The sequence below is a fragment of the Carcharodon carcharias genome, chromosome 6, assembly GCF_017639515.1.
Source record: "Carcharodon carcharias isolate sCarCar2 chromosome 6, sCarCar2.pri, whole genome shotgun sequence".
Taxonomy (NCBI): domain Eukaryota; kingdom Metazoa; phylum Chordata; class Chondrichthyes; order Lamniformes; family Lamnidae; genus Carcharodon; species Carcharodon carcharias.
In genome coordinates, this window is record NC_054472.1 from 1732131 (window position 1) to 1757424 (window position 25294).

General features: G+C 43.3%; 1 protein-coding gene across 5 annotated transcripts in view; it reads left to right on the forward strand.

Moving 5' to 3' along the window:
* Positions 1 to 25294, forward strand: part of bbs9 (Bardet-Biedl syndrome 9) — a 505659-nt gene that overhangs the window by 84334 nt on the left and 396031 nt on the right. For all 5 annotated transcript variants that reach the window (XR_005943329.1, XM_041190083.1, XM_041190082.1 and 2 more), the window contains 2 exons: positions 3439 to 3534; positions 25040 to 25212. Coding sequence is in view for 4 of the 5 variants with exons in the window: in XM_041190083.1 (XP_041046017.1) it covers positions 3439 to 3534; positions 25040 to 25212 (269 nt within the window). In the remaining variant the exon portion in view is untranslated. The remainder of the gene's footprint in view (positions 1 to 3438; positions 3535 to 25039; positions 25213 to 25294) is intronic.

The window sequence follows — 25294 nt, forward strand, 5'->3', positions numbered from 1 at the left end:
TGTAGCCCAGCAGGTTCCAATGAGTTGAAGGTTTCTATGACTACTGTCTTTTCAGGCTGAGTGTTCCAGATCCCCACAATTCTCTTGGTGAAAAATATTTTCCTCATCTAATCTTTCTACCAATCACTTTAAATCTATGCCCTTAGTCACTGACCTCTCTGCTAAAGTAAACAGGCTCTTCCCATTCATTCTATCCAGGCCCTTCAGAATTTCGTAAGTCTCAATCAAATCTCTCCTCAGCCTCCTCTGTTCCAAGGAGAACAATTCCAGGCTATCCAATCTTTCCTAATTGCTGCAATTTTCCAGTCCTGGGACCATCCTCGTAAATCACCTTTGTACCCTTTCTATGCAATTACATCCTTTCTGTAATGAGGTGACCAGAACTGCATACAGTACTCTTGTTGTTTTTTATATGGTCCCAGCATAGCCTCGCTGCTCTTGTACTCTATGCCTCGGCTAATAAACGAAAGGATTCCACATGCCATCTTAACCATTATATCAACCTGTCCTGCTACCTTCAGGGATCTATAGACATTCACTCCACGGTCTTTCACTTCATCTACACCTCTCAGTATGCTCCCATTTATTGTGTAATCCGTTGCCTTGTTTGACCTCCCCAAAAGCATCATCTCACACTTCCATTTGCCACTTCTCTATCCACCTGACCAGTCCATTGATAAGTTCCTGCAGCCAACAGCAATCCTCCACGCTATCTACCATGCGGCTAATTTTTGTGCCACCTGCAAACAACTTGATCATTCTCCCAATATTTACATCCAAATCATTAAAATAAAAGCAGGGGACCTGGTACTGAGCACTGTGGAACCCCACTGGAAATGACATTCCAGTCACAAAAACATCCATCAACGATTATAATTTGGTTCCTGCCACTGAGCCAATTTTGTATCCAACTTGCTACGTTCCCCTGGATCCCATGGGCTTTTATTTATTTTTTAACCAGTCTGCCATGTGAGACCTTGTCAAAAGCCTTGCTAAAATCCATGTAGACCATATCAACTGCACTACCCTCATCAATCTTCCTTGTTACTTTCTTAAAATATTCAATCAGATTAGTTAGACACGACCTTTCCTTAACAAATCCATGCTGACTGTGCTTCATTAATCCATGTCTTTCTAAGTGACAGTTTATCTTGTCCCTCAGAAATGATTTCAGTAATTTGCCCACTACCAAGTCAGGCTGACTGGCCTGTGATTATTCGGTCTATCCCTCACTCCCTTTTTAAACAAAGGTACAACGTTAGCAGACCTCCAGTTGTCTGCTACCTCACATGTATCCAATGAGGATTAGAAAATGATGGCCCGCTATTTCCTCCCTGTGGTTTCTTTTAACAGTCTGGCCCTGATGATTTATCTACTTCAAGGATGCTAATCCCCTGAATACTTCCTCTCTCCCCATGTTTATTACATCCAATATTCCACACTCCTCCTCCTTAACTACAATGTCTGCATTGCTCCCTCTTTCATGAAGACAGATGCAAAGTATTCATTAAGAGCCATACTCACATCCTCTGCCTCCACACATAAGTTACGTTTTTGGTCTTTTATGGGCCCTACTCTTTCTTAGTTATCCTAAAGAAAACTAAGAGACGTAAGAGAGTTACAGAGGCAGAGGAATTCAGGGAAAGAATTGCAGAGCTTCAGGTTCAAGCAGCTAAAGACACAAGCACCAATGGCAGAGCTATTAAAAGCAGGAATACTCATGAAGCTAGTGCAGATATTTTGGCGGGCTGTAGGAGATTAAGGAGATGGGGAGGAGCTAGGCCATGGAGAGATTTAAAAGCAAGGATGAGAATTTTAAAATTGAGCCCATTATCAGACCAGGAAGCACTAGTCAAGGGGCACAGGAGTGACAGGCTTGCTGCGCATTATGATGGCAATAGAGTTTTGGATAACCTCAGGCTTACAAGGGTATTCAGCAGAGCTTACTGATTAGTAATAACACTCCATCTCATTAAGCTGGGCACTGAGCCCAATTGCTGACATTTGTGAATGCAGCACAGAATCAAACTCGAAAGTTTCCAGGGCAAATGGCTCAGCTACTTAGTGCTTCAGAAGAGCTTCTCCGTTTGGAGTGTGCAAAAAGCACAGTAACGATAATTGTTAATCATCTGTATAAAATATAGAATTGTATTTTATATCCCATTAGCTATGCTTTTATAATAGTTTCCAAAAAAAATTCCTTAAATTATGCAAGACAAAATCTTTAAGGTTCAATTGCTATAAAACAAGACACGTCGAAGCTTTTCATCTTGCACTCATCAGGACACTGCAAGAATATCGATTTAAGGGAAAAACAACAATTTATGCTGAAGCTGTACATCCCAAAGACTGGCAGGATTGTATCAAACAGCATGTCCCAGTCACTGTTCACAATGGGCAAGGTACAGACTGTACCCAACCAGCCTTGCTTGCAAAACTCAAAGCACAGTATCCAACATTAGATGTGATTCCACGACTGAACATATGAACATATAAACATATGAAATAGGAGCAGAACTAGGCCATTTGGCCCTTCAGTAAAATCATGGCTGTTCCGTTTGCGTTTCAAATTCCACATTCCCATCTACCTCCCCGATGACCTTAGATTCTTGTTAGGCAAGGGAATCAATCTACCTCTGTCTTAAAAATACTCAGTGACCCGCCTCCACCTTTGGAGGCAGAGTTCCAAAGTTGCACAGCCCTCAGGAGAAGAAATTTCTCCTTATCTTTGATTGGACAACATTTATTAAATAATTCTCAGTGTGCTAAGAATTGCACTGACAATTTAAGATTGTCATTTGGGCTCGCAGTGTGACTCATTTGCATGTACTAGAAGCTATGTATATTAATACACAGGGCCCTATTCTTTGCAGACAGAAAGAACAGGTACACACATTGCTCCTGTTTCAGACAAACAAAAAAGTGATAGCCATTCGCTGGCTCATTCCTCAGGGCAATGCCTTGACCAATCCGTGTCAAGCTGCCTGGTTTAAATTTTTTAAAATGTTCGGCAATTAACTGTCAGTCACCTTCAATTGGTGTATTCTCAATGGCAACACCCCTAACAATCAGAGTCCACTTGCCAGCCAACCAGCACTCTCTTCTCATGCAGTATATATTGTTGTTTTCCACTTATTTTGGTATTCTTGCGAAGTGCCCTGATGAGTGCAAAATCAAAAGCTTCAACATGTCCCTTTTTTCAGCAATACTTAAGTTCTGTACTACCAAACGACTATTTGAATTTCAATTCTAATTTTAAAACACTTAAATAATTTTAGTCAGTTTAATTAGTTATCAAGCAATTGGAAAATGTGCAGCTTTAACATCTTTGCAAAACCTAGCTTGAGCAATAATTTCAGGTTGAACTTTCTGTCATGGTTTGCAGTGTGGCTATTATCCAGTTATATTTACAGTTAATTTTTTCTTTTATGAAAACAGATTTTCTTAGAGAGTCAGATGATGAGCAGATAAACGTTTTGGGATTTAAATTACTCTCGGGGGCAACAATTACACTTCTAGCCTCAAAGACATCAAGTGAGTATGATCTTGTGATTATCCCCATTAACTGCTTTGAAATTAACTAACTACAACTATTCATGGCATGTGACATATTAATAAGGAGGGAGTTTATCTAACTGAAGTATTGTAGTTATTCCTTTGAATCTACTTTCTGTATTATGCTTCTCCCCCTTGCCTCTTTGACAAGAACATGCAATGTAATACTGGATGAGTAGGCTGTAATGTAATATTGGCTCTTAATAAGCCCTATTGTAACAATTTTCGTACATAGTTATCTGATTGGCACAGTTTTACCAAGAAAAAAGTTGTCTGGGTTCAATTGTAGATACTTAATTTGTTAAAATTCAGTTTAACTTCTTCATTTGAGTCAGAAGATGTTAAGATCTTCTGGGGTCACTTACTGACCTTTTACCAATGCCTCTGGCAGTTTGAAAAGAATTAGGTTATAGGAGGATCACTTAGTTCCGCCTGGAAGTCTCTTAAAAGGAGAGATTTTTTCTTTTTCCAGTTTGGGGTAGATGGCCGACCCATGGCATGTGAAGTGCATGTTCAAAAGTAATTGACATTGTACATGGTTTTCCCATTGAACTAACAATTAATTCACATGCTATATTACTTATTAATAAATTGGAACGTTTGATCCTGTTGACAGTATAATTCCCTTTGTTTCAAGCATAAACACTGTACAATGTCTTGAAATCTCCAAGAATAACATTCTGTGGCATTTTCCTTTTAATCATTTTTATGGCACAGTGAATTGGGTTTCCTACTGTATATCAAACATCACTCTTGTGTTGAAAAGTGTGTTTCATTTCAGCGTTGAGCACAGAAGTTAGTGCCAAATACTCTCTCTGCCATAAAGTTCATTTAATGTGTAACAGTATATTTTTAAAAATGACAATATCAGTGCCTGCTTTCCCAATTTAACCAGAAAAGCTAACATTTTCTTAAACTGGTTCAACATCTGATTTAGAATTAATCAGATTCTAAAATCTGAAGCTAACGCATATAATTCCCATAATAATTCTATCCCCATGCCTGCTAATCATCTGCATTTCAAACAGATATAATATGGAGTCAAAAAGGAGCATGGAAGCCAAGCAGAAGTCCCTTGACTGCATCCTACTCAACCAGTATTCATGCATACTGATGAGAGTGATGGTTCATCTGAGGAATGCAACCAGAGCCAAGTCCATGGCACCATGGGTGGCTCAGCTATAAGGAAGACTGGCAGAACAATAGTGATAGGTGATTCAATATTTATAGGAATAGACAGGCATTTCTGTGGCTGCATGTGTGAAACAAGGATGGTGTGTTGCCTCCCTGGTGCCAGGGTCAGTGATGTCACCGGCTGTGGAGCATGCTTCGGGGAGAGGACAAACAGCCAGCAGTCGTGGTACACATCGGTATGAACAACATAGCGAGAAAGAGGGATGTGATCTTGCAGTCAGAATTTAGGGAGCTAGGTTGGAAATTAGCAAGCACGACTTCAAAATGAGTAATCTCTGGATTACTCCCAGTACCACGTGCATGTGAGTAAAAAAAATTGGGGGTAAAGCAGATAATTGCATTGCTGTAAAGATGGTGCAGAAGAGGAGGGCTTTAGATTCCTGAGACATTGGGACTGGCTCTGGCGGAGATGGAACCAATACAGGCCAGACAGGGTGTACCTAAATAGAGCCAGGACTGAGGTCTTTGCAAGGCATTTTGCTAGTATAACTGGGGACAGTTTAAACTAATTTGATGGAGTGTGGGAAGCAGGAGTTAATATCAAAGAGGAATACCAGGCTGCACAGAATAACGGGAGAGATAAGTAGCACCAGAATAAGGAATAGTAAGTTAATAGGTGGGAATAAGGGATAAAGTTAGAAAGTCAAAATCAGGCTTACTGTGCATGCATGTGAATGCACAGAATGTGGTAAATAAGATTGGTGAGTTACAGGTATGGATTTCCAGGTGAAAACGTGGGGCAGAATTTTGCCCTCTTCGGGTGGGCTCGGCAGGGGCAAGTGGAAGCAGTTGGGAAGCCAGCCGCAGCCCACGATTGGGGCCCGACCACGAATTCACGCTGGTGGACCAATTAAGGTCCGCCCGGTGTGGATGCCAGCTGCTGAGCGTCCGAGAAGGGGCGTGTGGAGGCAGGGGTCTGTTGGCCACTGGGTCCAATGGCAACCCAGCAGCTGGTTCTAGCAAAATGCCTTGCAAAGACCTCAGTCCTGGCACTATTTAGGTACACCTTGTCTGGCCTGTATTGGTTCCATCTCCCCAAGATCCAGAGGTGGTTCAAATACGGCGCAGGGAGCCCCAGGGAGGCTGCCCGCGTTGGAGTTGCAGCAACGACATGTCTCTGCATCCTCGTTTGCAGCCCAGGCGGGAGGTGAAGTCGGGTGGGCACTCAGCGCCCTGTTTTTCTGATGAGTGCCTTCCTGGCGGAGGTGGCTGCCAGGAGGGACACCCTTGTCCCCAGAGATGGGAGGAGCAGGCCACTGCACCTCTCAAAGAGGGCCTGGGAGGAGGGGGAAGCCTGGGTGAGCAGCAGTGCCGGAAGCGCTTCAGTGACCTGCTGCGCTCAGGAAGGGTGAGTACCATGTTGGCATTGGTCAGTGGGTTGAATTGTTTTGGGCTGGCCATCCCCCTGTGGAGCTCAGGGGTGTTAGAGTCTGAGTGCCAACTGTCAATCACACTGGAGCTGGCCAAGGGGGTGAGCCCTGGCTGCTTGGACTGAGTGCCTTGCGGCTTGAGGGCTACGACTCAGATCTACCCTGCAAGGTGCTCCTCAGCTGAGGTTGGCCAGGCTGCAGTGGGGCTGCGGGTACAGAGTGGACTATTCAGTGCTTCTGCCCTTTCAGGAGAAGACATCCCATAACAATATTGAGAGGTCACGGACTGGCAGAGATCCCCCACACCACCTCATCCTCTCCTGGTATGTGCAGGAGGCGTTGGAGTTTGAGAGGCACCATTCATCCTGATCAACTGGCCGCAGTGAGACTGGGGTGTCAGACGAAGGTAAGAGTGCAGTGCACTGAGGTGAGAGTTTCGGACGCTGTGAAAATTCCAGTGTAGTCTCTTCATTGATGGGATCCTCAAACCTGGAATCCTCATTGACCTTTGAAAGACGATGGCACCATGATACAGATCTCCATTGTCTCACCAGGGTGCCTGGCGTGCACAGTAACAGTGTGATGACTTTAACTAATGAAATGTCGTCCTCCTCCCTTAGAACTGCCACCAAGCAGCCAATTGTGGGACCTCCAGGAGCTACCCCTGACTCTGGAGGACCACCATGCTCCTGAACCACCTGCGTCACACCCACTCTCTGAACCAGGCACCAGCACAGATACCTGCACTTCGGTGGGCATTATTTCGGCAGCTAGGATCTCGGTGCACATTGATGAGGGCACTTCACGCCCACCTAAGGTGCAGGCGGAGTCAGAGATTGCCCAGGGCGCTGGCTGTAGGAGGACTGCTGGAGACCAGGGCGATGCTCAGTCGAAGGCTGATCATGGGCCTCTGGAGTCATCCATTAGCCAGCAGATGCTGGAAGTCCAGCAGGGTGTGCAGGAGGATCTGGTGGAGATCCATGAGGGTATGTGTGCCCTGGTCTCCGTTGTGGAGAGGCTCCTCGAGTAACAGAATCAGGGGTTCCTGGGGATGCGTTCAGACCTGCAAACCCTCACACAGGCAATGGCCTCAGCTGGCCAGTGTCCGTGTGAAAAATAGATGGGGCACCCAGTATCCCAACGAGGTGCACATCCATCAGTGGCGAGCAAGGAGGTCCACAGCGACCTCCTGTTGGCGCACGAGCTATCTATCGTCTCTGCGGCCTCCTCTCAGGGTGTTCTGGTTGATGGCAGCGACTCCTCCTCCCCTTTGCCAGTGACTGTGGCATCAGATGAGGCTGTGGTGACTGGGGAGGTGTCAGCCGTGGCACTGGCTGCTCCCTCCCAGGCGGGGCCAGCGCAGGCTCCACTGGCCAGAGGACGCCCGCTAAGGTCCTCAAGGCCAACAGGACAGCAGAGTCAGCAGGCTGTCTCCGATGTCGGTGCCCGCAAAGGGGGAGCACTGAGACATAGCACCGTAAATGTAAGTTTAAAACAGCTTTAAGCACAAGAGGGACTGGTCACAGGTGATCTTTTGTTCCCCCATTTTAATGGTGTGACCAACAACATCAGATATTGTTCCATCCAATAATGTGAGAGTTCCAACATTAAATTACATTTGCTTTTGTGTGATTGGCCTGAGTATGCTTCATTTGTTTTGTAGGTGCAGCGTAGGCCAGTGTGTAATGCTGGACGTGGGTGGCTAGAAATTTTATTGCACAGGCACTTGGGGGCAAAGGAAAGGGTCATCTCTGCGATCCAGGATGGTGGCAGCAGCCCTGGCATGAGGAAGGAATATGAAAATAGATAGGCAGCCATTATAAAGGAGAATCCTAAAGCCTTATAAATAGTAAAAGAGGAGGAGTAGGGCTTTTGAAGAAATCTCCACAGTTTTTGCCACAATCTGCTATTAGAATGATGGGAATGTTGTGGAACATTCCTGTAGTTGAAGATATACCTCACTGCAATTTCAAATAACTATTTTTTTGTTCATTCATGGGATGTGGGCTTCGCTGGCTGGACCAGCATTTATTGCAAATTCCTAATTGCCCTTGAGAAGGTGGTGGTGAGCTGCCTTCCTGAGCTGCTGCAGTCCATGTGGTGTAGGTACACCCACAGTGCTGTTAGGGAGGGAATTCCAGGATTTTGACCCAGTGACAGTGAAGGAACGGCGATATATTTCCAAGTCAGGATGGTGAGTGACTTGGAGGGGAACTTGCCGGTGGTGGTGTTCCCATAGCCAGAATGTTATGCTCGTTGGGCAGGCATGTGCCCGACCCAAACGAGTGTAAAATGATGTGCGATGATGTTGGGCGAGCGTCCCAACATCATTACACACTCGCGTGATATTTCAGTCGGCAGGCGTGCGCGGGAGTCAGCAGCTGCCCACTGACAATTAAAAGGCCTATTAAGACGCTTAAAATCCCAATTAAATGTTATCTTTTGCTGCCCATCCAACCTTTCAGTTGGTGGGTAGGTGAAAAGGCCAAAGTGGCCTTTGCACTTTTTAGGAAACTTCATCCACAGACGGGATGAGGATCCCACAGCAATTAAAAATAAAATAAAACTTTCAGAATTTCACTAAGAGCATGTCCCTGCTCATGTGACAGAGTTACAAGGGATATGTTTTTTACCATTTTATAATTCTTTTTTTTAATCATTTTCCATATTTTCAGCTCCCTGAGGCAGCTCTGTGCCTCGGGGAGCTTTTCCTGCATGCACTTGTGGACATGTTGAACTCGTGTGCCTACCCACCCCCCCAAAAAAAAAACAGGCAGCGCTGCTGCGCACCTTTCACACTGGGCTGGCCTTAATTGGCGCATCAGCATGAAATTACAGTCTGGCCCTGATCCCAGGTGGCAGTTGGCTTCCCGACCACTCCCACTGAGCCCTCCCGACAAGGGCACAATTCTGCTCCATGTGCCTGCTGCACTTGTCCTAGATGGTAGTGGTCGTGGGTTTGGAAGGTGCCGTCTAAGGAGCCTTAGTGAGTACCTGCAGTGCATCTTGTAGATGGTACACACGCTGCTGCTACTGTGCGTCGGTGGTGGAGCGAGTGAATGTTTGTGAATGGGGTGCCAATCAAGCAGGCTTTGTTCTGAATGGTGTCAAGCTCCTTGAGTGTTGTTGGAGCCATGCTCAGAGCCTCTGAACTGCTTTTGTAGCCACAGTATTTATATGGCTAGCCCAGTTCAGTTTCTGGTCGATGGTAACCTGCAGGATGTTGGTAGTGGGAGATTCAGTGATGGCAATGCCATTGAATGACATGTGGCGATGGTTAGATTTTCTCTTGTTGGAGATGGTCATTGCCTGGCACTTCTGTTGCGTGAATGTTACTTGCCACTTGTCAGCCCAAGCCTGGATACAGTCCAGGTCTTGCTGCATTTAGACATGGACTGCTTCAGAGGGTTAGCGACTTTGTTGTTTTTGTCATTTCAAGGAGATTAGTAAGTGTTTGGAATTACTTAAATACCATGTTTACACTGAGTTTCATTTTTATATTGACTTTTAATGGAATATGCATTTTATTTATACAATGAATATTCCATTCATGACATCTTTGGCAATCTCTCCTTTGCCTCCACCTTTCGTTCACCTTCACCTGCTCCACCCCCCTTAAACAGTATAAATTTTATCACATTTCTACTTCTCTTTAGTGCTGAAGAGTCATACGAACTCAAAATGTTAACTCTGTTTTACTCTCCACAGATGCTGTTAGACCTGCTGAGTTTTTCCAGCATCTTCTGTTTTTGTTTCAGATTTCTAGCATCCGCAGTATTTTGCTTTTTATCTTATATGAATATTCCATGTTTGATAAAATAATATTTATTATAGCCTGATCCGAGTCTGATAGTGTATATACTACCTACCAAGAGCAAGATCACATATAGCAGCAAGTGATCTAAACCGTGAATCAGATCAGAATGCAGTGACAAGGCCTCTCTGTTCATTGCTGTGTTTACTTGGACATGAGCAGCTAATGCTTCACTCCGGTTCATTAGGAACTCTTCATCAGGAGTGGTCATTGATGCTCAGCACAACAAAAATATTGAAGGACAAAAAAAGTGTAAAAAAGCATGTATAATATTGCAAATGTTTTTGGCAAAGTAGGAGGATTTCATGAGCACAGAGAGCAGTTTATATGAATACAATGAGTGTTATAGTGATCTTGTGTAGATAATGTTGGGGGTTTCCTTCCTATTTTAAGGGTCTTAATTTGGAGAGGCAACAGGAAAGAGCACATGAATAATGTGCAAATTATACCTTTTCTTAAAATCTGTGGGCTAATTGCATTATCATTATCTATAAACCAATTCTGAACCTATAGTCCTGGAAAATCCCCAGGTGCTTTCTTCAGGTAAAATCTTATTAGAAGAGAGGTTTAGATTGCAATGTCTAATTCATTAACAATCATTTTCTCTCTTAAATTGGATCTGGGGATACAATCACCCTTGAATTAATCTGTAATGTAACTTAGCATTGTGGCTCCCACTGGGGAAACTATTTGCAACAAAATAGAAATAAACATTATAAGGCACTCCTTACGGCAGTCAGTAGGACCCAGCATGTGAATCCAGGAGTCGTCATCATAGCTTGTCTCTCCAAACCACAGCCAGGCTCTGCTGTCATTTATTTTGAATAGTTCCTCGACAGCCTAGGATGTTGACAGGAGGCCCTGCATCAGGGACTGTTTAGTTTCCCTGCCTTTCAGGACCCTGAGTTTGAGTACTCCAATAAGGGATCAGCTATATTAAAAAAAATCAGTGAGCTCTTTTAATACCTATATTCAGCCTTGGTTTTCATACCCTGTCTAATCTTACTCCCAGGTTCACCTCCCTTCTCTAGCAGGCCCAAGCTGTGAAGTGCTTCTTGACAGTGGAGTTGTACCTGAGCAGTTGGCCTCCAAATAAATTGAGGTTGAGCATAGCAGGAGCTCCAGGATAGTTGCATTTTGGGGGAAAGAAAGGTAAACTGCTGGTAACAGCAAAACCCAAGCTGGGAAACAGTTAACAAAATGTTGCTTCGTTGTACTGCACCTCAGGCAGAATACATAGCGCGGAAATAATACTTAATGCATAGAGAATTAAATTATTAGGCTATCTTGCATAAACTAGGTTTGTATTCCCTCTGACTTAGAAGATTAAGGGATGATCTAATTGAGGTGAGGTGTTTAAGATAATTAAAGGAGCTGGTGAGGTAGGTAGAGAAACTATTTCCCCTTTGGGGTTTACAAAACTATTAGAGCCAGGTTAGTAAGGGGTGATTTCAGGAAGACTTCTTCACATAAAGAGTAAGGACATGAGAATTAGGAGCAGGAGTAGATCATTCAAGCCCATTCAGCCATTCAATGAGATCATGATTGAGCTTCTACTTAAACACCATTTTCCTGCACTATCCCCGAATACAACCACAGAATCATAGAAAGTTCACAGCACAGGAAAAGGCCACTCGGCCCTTCGTGTCAGTGCCAGCTGAAAAAACGAGCCAACCAGCCTAAATCCCACTTTCCAGCATTTGGTCTGTAGCCCCACAGATGACAGCACTTGAGCTGCATATCCAGATATCTTGTAAATGAGTTGAGGGTTTCTGCTTCTACTCCCCTTTCAGGCAGTGAGTACATGCAATTTTCCAGTCCTGGCAACATCCTTGTAAATCTCCTCTGTACCCTCTCAAATACAATTACATCCTTTCTGTAATGCGGTGACCAGAACTGCACATGATACTGGAGTTGTGGCCTAACTACTATTTTATATAGTTCCTGCAGAACCTCCCTGCTCTTATACTCTATATGCCTCGGCTAATAAATGAAAGGATTCCATATGCCGCCTTAACCACCTTCACAACCTGTCCTGCTACCTTCAGGGATCTGTAGACATTCACTCCAAGGTCCCTCACCTCCTCTACGCCTCTCAGTATCCTCCCATTTATTATGTAATCCTTTGCCTGGTTTGACCTCTCCAAATACATCACCTGACACCTCTCTGGGTTGAATTCCAATTGCCACTTTTTTGCCCACATGACCAGTCCATTGCTATCTCCCTGCAGTCGACACCAATCCTCCTCGCTATCTACCGTGCAGTTAATTTTTATGTTGTCCAACAATTTCTGATCATTCTCCCTACATTTACATCCAAATCATAATATATACACAAAAAGAAGGGGACCAAGTCCTGAGCCCTGAGGAACCCCACTGGAAACAGCCTTTCAGTCATACAAATTAGGAACAGGAGTAGACCACTTGGCCCCTCAAGCGCGCTGCGCCACTCAACGAGATCATGACTGATCTGACTTTTACCTCATATTCCTGCCTACCCCCGATAACCTTTCACCCACTTGCTTACCAAGAATTTATCTACCTTTTGCCTTAAAGATATTTAAGGGTTCTGCCTTAAAGTTTCTGCTTTTGAAGAAAAGAATTCCAAAGCTTCTCAACCTTCTGAAAGAAAAAAAAATTCCTCGAGTCGGTTTTAAATGGGTGGCCCCTTATTTTTAAACAGTGACTGAGTTCTAGATTCTCCCACAAGAGGAAGCATCGTTTCCACACTCACCCTGCTAAGTCCCTTCTGCATCTTGCAAGTTTCAATCAAGTCGCCTCTTACCCTTCTAAATTTCAGTCGATACAAGCCTATCCTGTCCAGCCTTCCCTCATAAGACAACCTGCTCATTCCAGCTATTAATCTAGTAAACCTTCTCTGAACTGCTTCTAATGCATTCACATCTTTCCTTAAAAACAGTATTCCAGATGGTCTCACCAATGCCTTGTATAACTGAAGCATAACCTCCCTTCTTTTGTATTCAATTCCCCTTACGATAAACAATAACATACTATTTGTTTTCCTAATTACTTGCTTTAACTGCATACTAGCCTTTTGCAATTCATACACTAGGACACCCACATCTCTTTGCTCCTCAGGGCTCTGCAATTTTTCACCCCTCACCATTTTTTTATTCTTCCTGCCAAAATGGACAACCTCACATTTTCACATTTGTCAGATCTTTGTCCACTTACCTAACCTATCTATATCCTTTTGTAGCCAGCTTCCTAATATCCTCTTTACAACTTACTTTCCTGCCTATCTTTGTATCCTCAGCAAATTTAGCAACCATACCATCAGCCCCTTCATCCAAATCATTTATGTAAATTGTAAAAAGTTGAGGCCCCAGCACTATTCCCTGTGGCACACCACTCATCACATCCTGCCAACCAGGAAAGAGCTGTGCCTACTCTGTTTCCTGTTAACCAGCCAATCTTCTATCCATGCCAATATGTTACCCCCTACGCCATGACCTTTTATTTTCTGCAATAACCTTTGATTAGGCACTTTATCAAATGCCATCTGAAAATCTAAGTACTGTACATCCACCAGTCCCCCTTTACCATAGCACATCTATCTTCTTCAGAGAACTCCAATAAGTTGGTTAAACATGATTTCTCTTTCACAAAACCATGTTGACTCTGCCTGATTACCTTGAATTTATCTAAATACTCTATTATAATGTCTTTAATAAGAGCTTCTAACATTTTCTCTATGACAGATGTTAAGCTAACTGGCCTGTAGTTTCCTGCTTTCTGCTTTCCTCCCTTTTTGAATAAAGGCGTTATATTTGCTATTTTCCAATCAAATGGAACCTTCCCCGAATCTAGTGAATTTTGGATCGCACATCAACTATCTCACTAGCTTCTTCTTTTCAGACCCTAGAGTGAAATCCATCAGGACCCCAGGACTTGTCAGCCCACAGTTCCAACAATTTGCTAAGTACTGCTTCCCTGATGATTGTAATTTTCCTGAGTTCCTCCCTCTCTTCCAACTCATGATTTACAGGTATTTCTGGGATGTTACTTGTATCCTCTATGGTGAAGACCGATGCATAATACCTGTTCAATTCATCGGCCATCTGCTTACTTTCCATTAACTCCCTAGATTCATTTTCTATAGGACCAATGCTAACTTTGTTAACTTTAAAAAAAAATCTATAGAAATTGTACTATTTTTATATTTCTAGCTAGCTTTTACTTTAATTTTTCCCTCATTATTAATCTTTTAACCATTCTTTGCTGTTTTTAATATTCTGTCGAATCTTCTGACCTGCCACACACCTTTGCACAATTATATGCCTTTTCTTTACATTTGATACTATCTATAACTTAGTTATCCACGGATGGTGGATCCTCCCCTTGGAATTTTTCTTTCTCATTGGAATGTATCTGTTCTGAAATATCCCCTTAAATGTCTGCCACTGCCTCACGATTGACCTATCCCTTAACCTAAATTGCCAGTTCACTTTCACTAGCTTTGCTTTCATGCCATCATAATTGCCCTTATTTAAGTTTAAAATATGAATCTTAGAGCTCTCAAATTGAATCTAAAATTCAATCATATTGTGATCACTGTTCCTTTGGGGTGCCTTCCCTAGGACTAAAGGAGGCAGCCATAGAAATAGTGGATGTGTTGGTTGTCATCTTCCAAAATTCTGTAGATTCTGGAACTGTCCCAGCAGATTGGAGGGTGGCAAATGTAACCCTACTACTGGGAAAAAATGGAATTACAGACCAGTTAGCCTAGCATCAGTGGTAGAGAAAATGCTAGAGCCTATTATAAAGGATGTGATAACAGGACACTTAGAAAATATCAAGAGGATTAGACAAAGTCAGCATGGATTAATGAAAGGGGAATCATGTTTGACAAACCTACTGGAGTGTTTTGAGGATGTAACTAGCAGAATAGATAAGGGAGAACTAGTGGGTGTGGTGTATTTGGATTTTCAGAAAGCTTTTTATAAAGTCCCATATAAGAAGCTGGTGTGTAAAATTAAAGCACATGGGATTGGGGGTAATGGCATGGATTGAGAACTGGTTAGCAGACAGAAAACAGAGTAAGAATAAATGGGTCTTTTTCAGAGTGGCAGATGGTGCCCAGTGGGGTGTACCACAGGGATCAGTGCTTGGGCCCCAGCTATTCACAATATATATCAATGATTTGGATGAGGGAACCAAATGCAATATTTCCAGGTTTGACACAAAACTAGGTAGGAATGTGAGTGGTGAGGAGGATGTTACGACGCTTCAAGGTGATTTGGAAAGGTTGAGTGAGTGGGCAAATACATGGCAGACGCAGTACAGCATGGATAAGTGTGAAATTATCCACGTTGGTAGGAAAAACAGAATGGCAAAGTATTATTTAAATGGTAATCGATTGGGAAATGTTGATGTACAAAGGGACCTGGGTGCCCTTGTACACCAATCACTGAAAGCAAGCATGCAGGTACATCAAGCAGTTAAGAAGGCAAATGGTATGCTGGTCTTCATTGTGAGAGAACTGAGTACGGGAGCAAGGATGTCTTACTGCAGCTGTACAGGGCCTTGGTGAGACCACACCTGGAGCATTGTGTGCAGTTTTGGTCTCCTTGCCTAAGAAATGATAAAGAAATGAAGAGTCATTTGGACTGGAAACATTAACTGTGTTCCTCTCCACAGATGCTGTCAGACCTGCTGCGTTTTTCCAGCTATTTTTGTTTTTGTCTAAGAAATGATATGCCTGCCATAGTGGGAGTGCAGTGAAGGTTCACCAGACTGATTCCTGGAATGGCAGGGATTGCCGTTTGAGGAGAGATTGGGCCAACCAGGCCTGTATTCACTGGAGTTTAGAAGAATGAGAGGGGATCTCATTGAAACATATCAAATTCTGACAGGGCTGGACAGACTGGATGCAGGGATGAAGTTTCCTCTGGCTGAGGGGAGTCTAGAACAAGGGGTCACAATCTCAGGATACAGGATAGGCCATTTAGGAATGAAATGAGGACAAACTTCTTCACTCAGAGTAGTGAACCTGTGGAATTCTGTACCACAGAAAGCTGTGGAGGCCAAGTCACTGAATATATTTAAGAAGAAAATAGATAGTTTCCCACACCCTAAAGGCGTCAAGGGGTATGGGGAGAGAGCGGGGGCATGGTGTTGAGATAGAGGATCAGCCATGATCATACTGAATGCTGGAACAGGCTCAAAGAGCTGAATGAGCTACTCCTGCTTCTATTTTCTATGTTTCTATGAGGCCATTAATTAATCATATCTCATTGTACAACGCCAGGTCTAGTATAGCCTGCTCCCTGATTGGCTCCACAACATGCTGATCTAAGAAATTATCTCAAATATTCTATGAATTTGTCATCTATGCTACCTTTGCCCATCTGGTTGTTCCAGTCTATATATTGATTAAAATTCCCCATGATAATCACTGTAACTTTCTGACAAACTCCCCTTCTTCTTTCATACCCCATCCTACCATGTGACTACTTTTTGGGGGCCTTTACACCACTCTCACAGGTTACTTCTTGCCATTATCATTCCTTATCTCTACCCAAACCACTTCTATACCCTGGCTTCCTGAAGTTAGGTTATCCCTCTCCATTGTGTTCATGTTGTCTTTAATTGACAGAGCCACCCCTCCACCTTTTCCTAACTTCCTATCCTTCCTAAAAGTCACATATCCTTCAATGTTCAGTTCCCAATCTATGACATCCTTCAGCCATGTCTCTGTATTGGCTATTAGATTGTACTTATTTAATTCTATTTGCATTATCAGTTCATCTGTTTTGTTTCAAATGCCAGGTGTGTTCAGATACAGAGCCTTAGATTTTGTGGTTTTATTATTTTTGTAACTCCTAGCCTTATCTGTTGGTTCATTCTTAGACTTGTACTCTCTGTCCCTTCCTGCCATGGTCTGTTTATCATTTCTCATATCAATACCCTCATCTCTTACCTTGTCTCTACTCTTTGATATACCACATCTTCCCACATTTGAACCCTTGCCTCCATTATTTCGTTTAAAACTCTTTCTACTTCCCTAGTTACGTGGTTCGTAAGAACACCCGTCCCAACATGGTTCTGATATAGACTACCCCAACGGTACACCCCCCACTTTCCCCAGTACTGGTGCCAATGCCCCATGAACCGGGACCCACTTCTCCCTTTCCAGCCTTTGAGCTATGCATTCATCTTTCCAATCTTATTAGCTCTATGTCAATTTGCATGTGGGTCAGGTAATAATCCAGAGATTATTACCTTTGAGATTCTGCTTCTTAATTTCGTACCTAGCTCCTCATATTGATTATGCAGAACCTGTTTCCTTGTCCTTCCTATGTCTTTGGTACCTACATGGACCATGACAACTGGATCCTCCCCTTCCCACTGCAAGTTATTCTCCAGCCGTGAGCAGATGTGCTGAACCCTGGCATCGGACAGGCAACACAGCCAACTGGACTTTCGCTCCTTTCTGCAGAGAACAGTGTCAATTCCCCTCACTATACTGTCACCTACAATGACTACATTGCTTTTTACTCCCCCCACTTGAATGGCTTCCTGTACCATGGTGCCATGGCCAGCCTGCTCATCCATCCTGCAGACCTCATTTTCGTTCTCACAAGTTGAGAGCATCTCAAACCTGTTTGGCAATCGCAAAGTCTGAGGCTCCTCTGCTACTGCTTGTTCGGTCCCTTTTACTTGTCTCACTCAGTCCTTCATCGCTGACCAAAACAGCCGACCCTATTCTAAGAGGTGTGACCATATTTTGTAACAAAGCGTCTAGGTATTTCTCTCCCTCCCTTATGTTGCACAGTGTCTGCAATTCAGCTTTTGGATCAGCAGTAATCCTGATGTGGAATTCCCCTAGCTGCTTACACCTTCTGCAGATGTGTTTGTCCTAAGTCGCCTTGGTGTCCAGAAGTCCCACATTCCACAGCTGCAGCATAACACCTGTCCTGCCATTGTTAGTTATGTTATTTAGTTAATTTAATTGAATTACTTTTTTACATAAGAATTGCTCCAAGTTAATTATTCTACAATTTACTCACTCACTCACGTTCCAAACCACTTTATCCAATTCAGGGTTGCAGTGAATCGGAGCCTATCCCGACAGGCTAGACAGGGTACACCCAGGATGGGACACCAGCCTATCACAGGGCACACACATATTCTCACTCTAAGGGGCAATTTAACCTTAGCCAATCCACCTAACTAGCACGTCTTTGGACAGTGGGAGGAAACCGGAGTACTAGGTGGAAACCCTTGTGGACACAGGGAGAATGTGTGGAATTTGCACAGACAGACACCCCAGATCACAATCGAACCCGGGCCCCTGGAGCTGAGGCAGCAGCGCTAACTACTGCGCCACCATGCCACCCAGGCTACAATTTACTGTGCTCATCAAATGCTAGTCCCATTGATGATTAAAAGTTATAAGTTTCTTAACTACACGGCTATGTTTTAAGTGTTTATTTCAATTATTTTATTTTATTTTTATTTTAATGTTTTCGTTCTTCTTCTTCTTTGTAGATCTACCTTAACCCCCCCCGTATCCAAAGCTGGCTACGCACTGTCCCTCATGCTAAACACTTACCGGCCAATCAACTTACTAGTTTCCTGTGATGCCAGTTTTTTTTTCAAAAAGCACCTATTAACAATTACACTTTGTTTCCTGCCACTGAGCCAATTTTGTATCCCGCTTGCTACATCCCCTTGGATCTCATGGGCTCTTTTTTTAACCAGTCTGCCATGTGGGACCTTGTCAAAAGCTTTGCTAAAATCCATGTAGACCACATCAACTGCAGTACCCTAATCAATCCTCCTTGTTATTTCCCCAAAACATTCAGTCAAATTAATGATGTTTTTAGTATGTAGAACTTTATCAATTTCAGTCTTGAATTTACTCTGCCACTGACTGAGCCTCTGCCGCCCTCTGGGTCAGAGAATTCCAGAGATTCGCCACCCTCTGAGTAAAGAAAGGCCTACCCTTTATTCTGAGACTCTCTTCCCTGGTACCAGATCCCCACCCAGGGAAACATCCTTCTTGCATCTATTCTGTCGAGCCCTTTAAGAATTTTGAATGTTTGTATGAGATAACCTCTCATTCTTTGAAACTGCAGAGAATAAAGGCCCAGTCTATTTAATCCTTCCTCATTGGACAATCCCTCCATCCCAGGAACTGATTTGGTGAACCTTTGTTGCACTCCCTCAATGGCAAGTATATCTTTCTTCAGGTAAGGAGACCAAAACTGCACATAAAACTCCAGGTGCAGCCTCACCAAGTCTCTATATAATTGCAATAAGACATCATTACTCCTATACTCAAATTCCCTTGTAATAAAGGCCAACATACCATTTGCCGCCTTATTTGCTTGCTGTACCTGCATCTTTGCTTTCAGTGATTCATAAACAAGAACACCCAAGTCCCTTTGAAGTTCAACACTTACCAGCCACTCACCATTTAAGAAATACTCTGTATTTCTGTTTTTCCTACCAAAGTGGATAACCTCATGTATCTCCACATTGTATTCCATCTGAATAGTGAAAGTTTGGAACCCCCACCCCCCGACCAAAAAAAAAGCTGTTGAAGCTGGGGGCCAATTGAAAATCTCAGAACTGAATTTGATCGGTCTTTATTAGGCAGAAGTATTAAGGGTTATGGAATCGATTTAGGAACATAGAACATCGGAACAGGAGAATGCTATTCAACCTATCGAGCCTGCTCCACCATTCAATATGATCATGGCTGATCATCCACTTCAATGCCTTTTTCCCCACATTATCCCCATAGCCATTTACATCATTGGCTTTTAGAAATCTGTCAATCTCTACTTTAAACATACTAGACTGAGCTTCCACAGCCCTCTGGGGTAGAGAATTCCAAAGATTCACAATCTTTGGAGTGAAAAAAATTGCCCAAATCTCAGTCCTAAGTGGCTTCCCCCTTATTCTGAAACTGTGTTCCCTGGTTCTAAACATCCCAACCAGGGGAAGTATCTTACTGCATTTACCCTGTCTGTCCCTTTAAGTATTTTTTAGTTTTCAGTGAAATCACCAATTCACCAAGTCCCTTCAACAACACCTTCCAAACCCACAACCACTACCATTTAGAAGGACAAGGGCAGCAGATAGATGGGAACACCACCACCTGGAAGTTCCCCTCCAAGTCACTCACCATCCTGATTTGGAAATATATCGCTGTTCCTTCACTGTCGCTGGATCAAAATCCTGAAACTCCCTCCCTAAGAGCACTGTGGGGGTACCTACACCACATGGACAAAATCCTGAAACTTCCTCCCTAACAGCACTGTGGGTGTATCTACACCACATGGACTGCAGCGGTTCAAGAAGGCAGCTCACCATCGCCTTCTCAAGGGCAATTAGGGATGGGCAATGAATGCTGGCCCAGCCAGCGAAGCCCACATCCCATGAATGAATTAAAAAACACACTCATTCTTCAAAACTCGAGAATAAAGGCCCAGTTTCCCCAACCTCTCTTCAAAGGACAGTCCCGCCATCCCCGGAAGAAGTCTGGTGAATATTTGCTGCGCTCCCTCTATGGCAATAATGCCCTTCCTAAAGTAAAGGGACCAAAACTGCGCACAGTACCCTAGGTGTGGTGTAACCAAGGTTCTGTAGAATTGAAGCAAGACTTCACTACTCCTGTAACTCTTTCGAGTATAATCACATTTCCATCTGTTTCAGATGAAGTTACATTGTTTCATAGTTTGCCATTGTGAGATTTGAACTCTTGATCTTGGGGTTACAAACCCAGTACCATAACCATTTGGCTATTTAGGCCAAGCCCTTCACTACTCCTGTACCCAAACCCTCTTGTGATAAAGGCTAACATACCATTAGCCTTCCTAACTGCTTGCTGCACCTGTATGTTAGCTTTCAGTGATTTATTGACGAGAACACCAAGGTCCTTTTTGTGCACCTGCACTTTCTAATCTCTTACCATTTAAGAAATACTTTGCACATCTGTTCCTCCTACCAAAGTGGATAGCCTCACATTTTTCCATATTCTATCTGCCATGTTCTTGCCCACTCACTAAATCTGTCCAAATCCTCTTGCAGCTGCTTTGCATCTTCCTCACAACACACATTCCCACCTAGTTTTGTGTCATCCATGAACTTGGAAATATTACATTTGGTCCCCATATCCGAATCTTTGATATATATTGTGAACAGCTGGGGCCCAAGTACTGATCCCTGAAATATACCACTAGTCACAGCTGCCAACATGAGAATGACCCTTTTCTACCCTCCTGTTACCCATCCTTAATCTATGCCAGTATATTACCTCCTATCCCATGTCTTTTGGTTTTGCCAACCAGCCTCCTGTGGGGGACTTTATCAAAAGCCTTCTGAAAATCCAAGCACACTATCTCCACTGACCCCTTTAACATCCCTGTTAGTAACATTTTTAAAAACTCCAAGGGCAGCTTTTTCCGGTCGGTGAGTGGGGGTGGGGCCCACTCGCTGACACGGAGTAACGTTGGGCATGCGTCCCGGCTTCTCCCCACGTCATTTAGATTTTCAGTTCGGCGGACATGTAGCTGACTCAGCTGTGCACCCACTGACCTGTCAACGGTCTATTAAGGCCATTAAAAAAGTAATTGAAATGATTAATGGACCTCCCCATCCAACCTTAAGGTGGGTGGACAGGCCGGAGCCCAGACAGCCTTCTGAAAAAGCATGAAACCTCATCCACGGGCGGGATGTGGTTTTCATGAGGGATTTAAAATTTTCAGAATATTTTTAAATAAAAGTAGTGGGCATGTCCCAACTCAAGTGACAGTGTCAGGAAAATTTCTTCTAACCTTTAAAAAAAATTTTATAACTTCAACCAATCTCCCTGAGGTGGCACTTTGCCTCAGGGAGATCTGTGTGCCCTTTCGCACACGTGCACAAAGGAGCGCACTCCTGGCTCGGAATCCCCCACCCCCACCCACACAGGGAGCGCTCAGCGCTTCCGAGTGGACGTCACGCTGGGCAGGCCTTAGTTGGCCCGCCCACATAAAATGGCAGCCCGCTGCCAAATGGGGGCGCCAATTGGGAACCCGCCCGCCCACTCCTGCGCAACTTCCCCGATGGGGGTAAAATGCTCCCCCAACAGGTTCTCGAACGTGATTTTCCCATTCCTAGATCTTCATTGACTATGTCGAATCAGATCATTATTATCCAAGTGTCCATTTATCACATCCTTTCTAATAGATTCTAGCATTTTCCCTACTACTGATGTAAGGCTAACAGGTCTGTAGTTCCCTGTTTTCTCTCTCCCTCCCTTCTTAAATAGCAGAGTGACATTTGCTACCTTCCAATCTGCAGGAACCATTCCAGAATCTATAGAATTTTGGAAGATGATCACCAATGCATCCACTATCTCCATAGCTACCACCTTCAACACTCTGTAGAATATTGGCTCCAGGGGACTTATCAACCTTTAGTCCAATTAATTTCTTCAATACAACCTTCTCACTAATACTAATTTCCTTCAATTCCCCATTCTTTCTAGTTGCTTGGATCTCTAATTCTGAAAGATTTCTTGTATCTTCCTCGGTGAAGACCGACATAAAGTAATCATTTAGCTTCTCTGCCATTTCTCTATTCCCCATGATAAATTTTCCTGACTTTGCTTGTAATGGACCCACATTTGTCTTAGCCAAACATTTCCTTTTTAAGTACCTATAGAAGCTTTTACAGTCCGTTTTTATATTTTTTGCTGGTTTACGTTCATATTCTATTCTCCCTTTCTTCTAGCCCCCCACTGGCTAGAAGGGCCTTTCTCAGTGTGCATTTCACGCTGGCTGGCTGTTAATTTGCCCAACAAGCGAAATATTCAGGCCTTAATCTTTTTGACATTATTTTGCATTTTAGGTTTAGTTGATACTGGCCTTCATTTTGTCTGCCTTTTAATTTCATTTGCCACTTTTCTACTTCCCGTTGCCAGCCTCATTTGCTTCCAATTTGAGCTACCCCTCAGGTTCCCATCCCTCTGACAAGCCGGTTTAAACCTTTTCCAACAGCATTAGCAAATTTCCCTGCGAGAATTTTAGTCCTGGTCCCGTTAACATGTAACCCATCCAGCTTGTACAAGTCTCAGCTGCCCTGGATTTGGGTAAATGGACTTAATCCAGACATTGATGAAAATGTATTTGAATGGCGGAACAGGCTTGAGGGCTGAATGGCCTCCACCTGTTCCTATGTAACTACTTCAGGACAGTGCCACTCAGTGAGCAACCTGCCTGTATTGTCAGCCAGGCCTCTTGTCTCCGGTAAATGTATTTTGCCTCTTCTTCGCCCCACACATATACAGGGACTACTGTGTTTACATACGAATATACAAAATAGGAGCAGGAATAGGCCATTTGGTTCTTTGACATTGAGTCATGGCTGATCTTCTACTTCAATTTCATCTTCCTGCACTATCCCCATATCCCTTGATTTCTCTTAGGTTCCAAAAATCTATTGATTTCTGTCCTGAATATAGTCAACGATGGCACATTTTAAAATTTCTTTCACAGGACATGCATGTTGCTGGCTAGGCCAGCATTTATTACCCATCCTTAATTGCCCTTGAGAAGGGGTGGTGAGCTGCCTTCTTGAACCGCTGCAGTCCATGTGGTGTAGGTACACCCACAGTGCTGTTAGTAAAGGAGTTCCAGGTTTTTGACCCAGTGACAGTGAAGGAACAGCTATATAGTCAGGATGATGTGTGACTTGGAGGGCAGCTTGCAGGGGTTGGGTGTTCCCATGCATCTGCTGTCCTTGTCCTTCTTAATGCTAGAGGTCACAGGTTTGGAAGGTACTGTCAAAGGAGCCTTGGTGAGTTGCTACAGTACATCTTGTAGACAGTACACACTGCTGCCACTGTCTGTCAATGTTGGAGGGAGAGAATGTTTGTGGATGAGGTGCCAATCAAGCAGACTGCTTTGTCCTGGATGGTGGTGAGCTTTTTGAGTGTTGGTGGAGCTGTTTATCCAGGCAAGTGGAGAGTATTAGGTCACACTCCTGACTTGTGTCTTGTAGATGGTGGACAGGGGGTGTTACCTGCTGCAGAATTGCCAGCCTCTGACCTGCTGTTGAAGCAACAGTATTTCTATGGCTGGTCCAGTTCAGTTTCTGGTCAATGGTGTCCCCCAAGATGTTGATAATGGGGGATTCAGTGATGCTAATGCCATTGAATGTCAATTGGAGGTGGTTGGATTCTCTTTTGTTGGAGGTGGTCATAGCTTGGCATGTGTGGCGTGAATACTACTTGTCACTTATCAGCTGAAGTCTGAATGTTGCCCAGGCCTTGCTACATATGGACACGGACTGCTTTCTAAGTGCATTATTGAGACTTACTTAATAATTGATTCTAGCATTTTCCTAATGACTGGCCTATAGCTTCTATTTCTCTGTCCCTCCTTTCTTATAGTGGTTTTACATTTGCTAACTTCCAGTCTGTTGGGACTGTTTTAGAATTTAGGGAATTTTTCAAAATCATATCTAGTGCATCCACAATCTCTACAGCCACTTTCTTTAGACCCCCAAGATGTAGGCCTTCAGATCCTGGGAATTTGTCAGATTTTGACCCCCTAAGTTTCTCTGATATCCAGGAACATCCCAGACCTGAGTGTTGCCAGGCTCCCCTTTGTAAATTGAGAATATTTGTGTTCATTTAAGATTCATCAAAAGTGTGCAATTGCGGGAGTTGTTAAGTTAAAGCAGACAAGAAGAGAAATCTTCTGTGATTTGTTTGGTTACATGGTATTTTAAGTCAAATTACAACCTTATATTTCCTCAATTACACCCTTTAGAAAAATATTACAAATGAATCACTGAGCAATAAATAAGTCACTTTTTGTAATAAAATTTTCCAGAGGAAATTTTGAACTTTTAATGGATGTGAGAACAATTAACCACATAAATGTGCAGGACAGTGTTACCTTTAGGAATGACAAAGCAGGTAGGAATTGGTCAAAATCAAAGGAGAATAATGTATGATAAATGACGACTAAAAATTGGATAATAGTAATATAGTAAAAGTGACTCTGAAAACTCTTGTAATTCTCCTTCCTTTCAAATGATCTTGCAGGAAGAAACATTTTTATATCTTAATTCAACTTTTTAGGTCGCTACAGAATTCAATGTGACCAGTTTGAAGATCTCTGGCTCATAACAAAAGAACTTGTTCAGCGTTTAGAAGAGAGTTTTGTGAGGGAAGGAACCAAAGACTTCAGGTGCACGTTCTCTGGGCCTCTTCCTTTGCAGGAGTACTTTCAACTAGTCGATCACCATTTTGAGGTCTGTCGTCTTAAATTAATATTAATTATGTTGCTATTGTGTAAATAATGCCATAAATTTGGAGAATTAATTTTATTTTGTA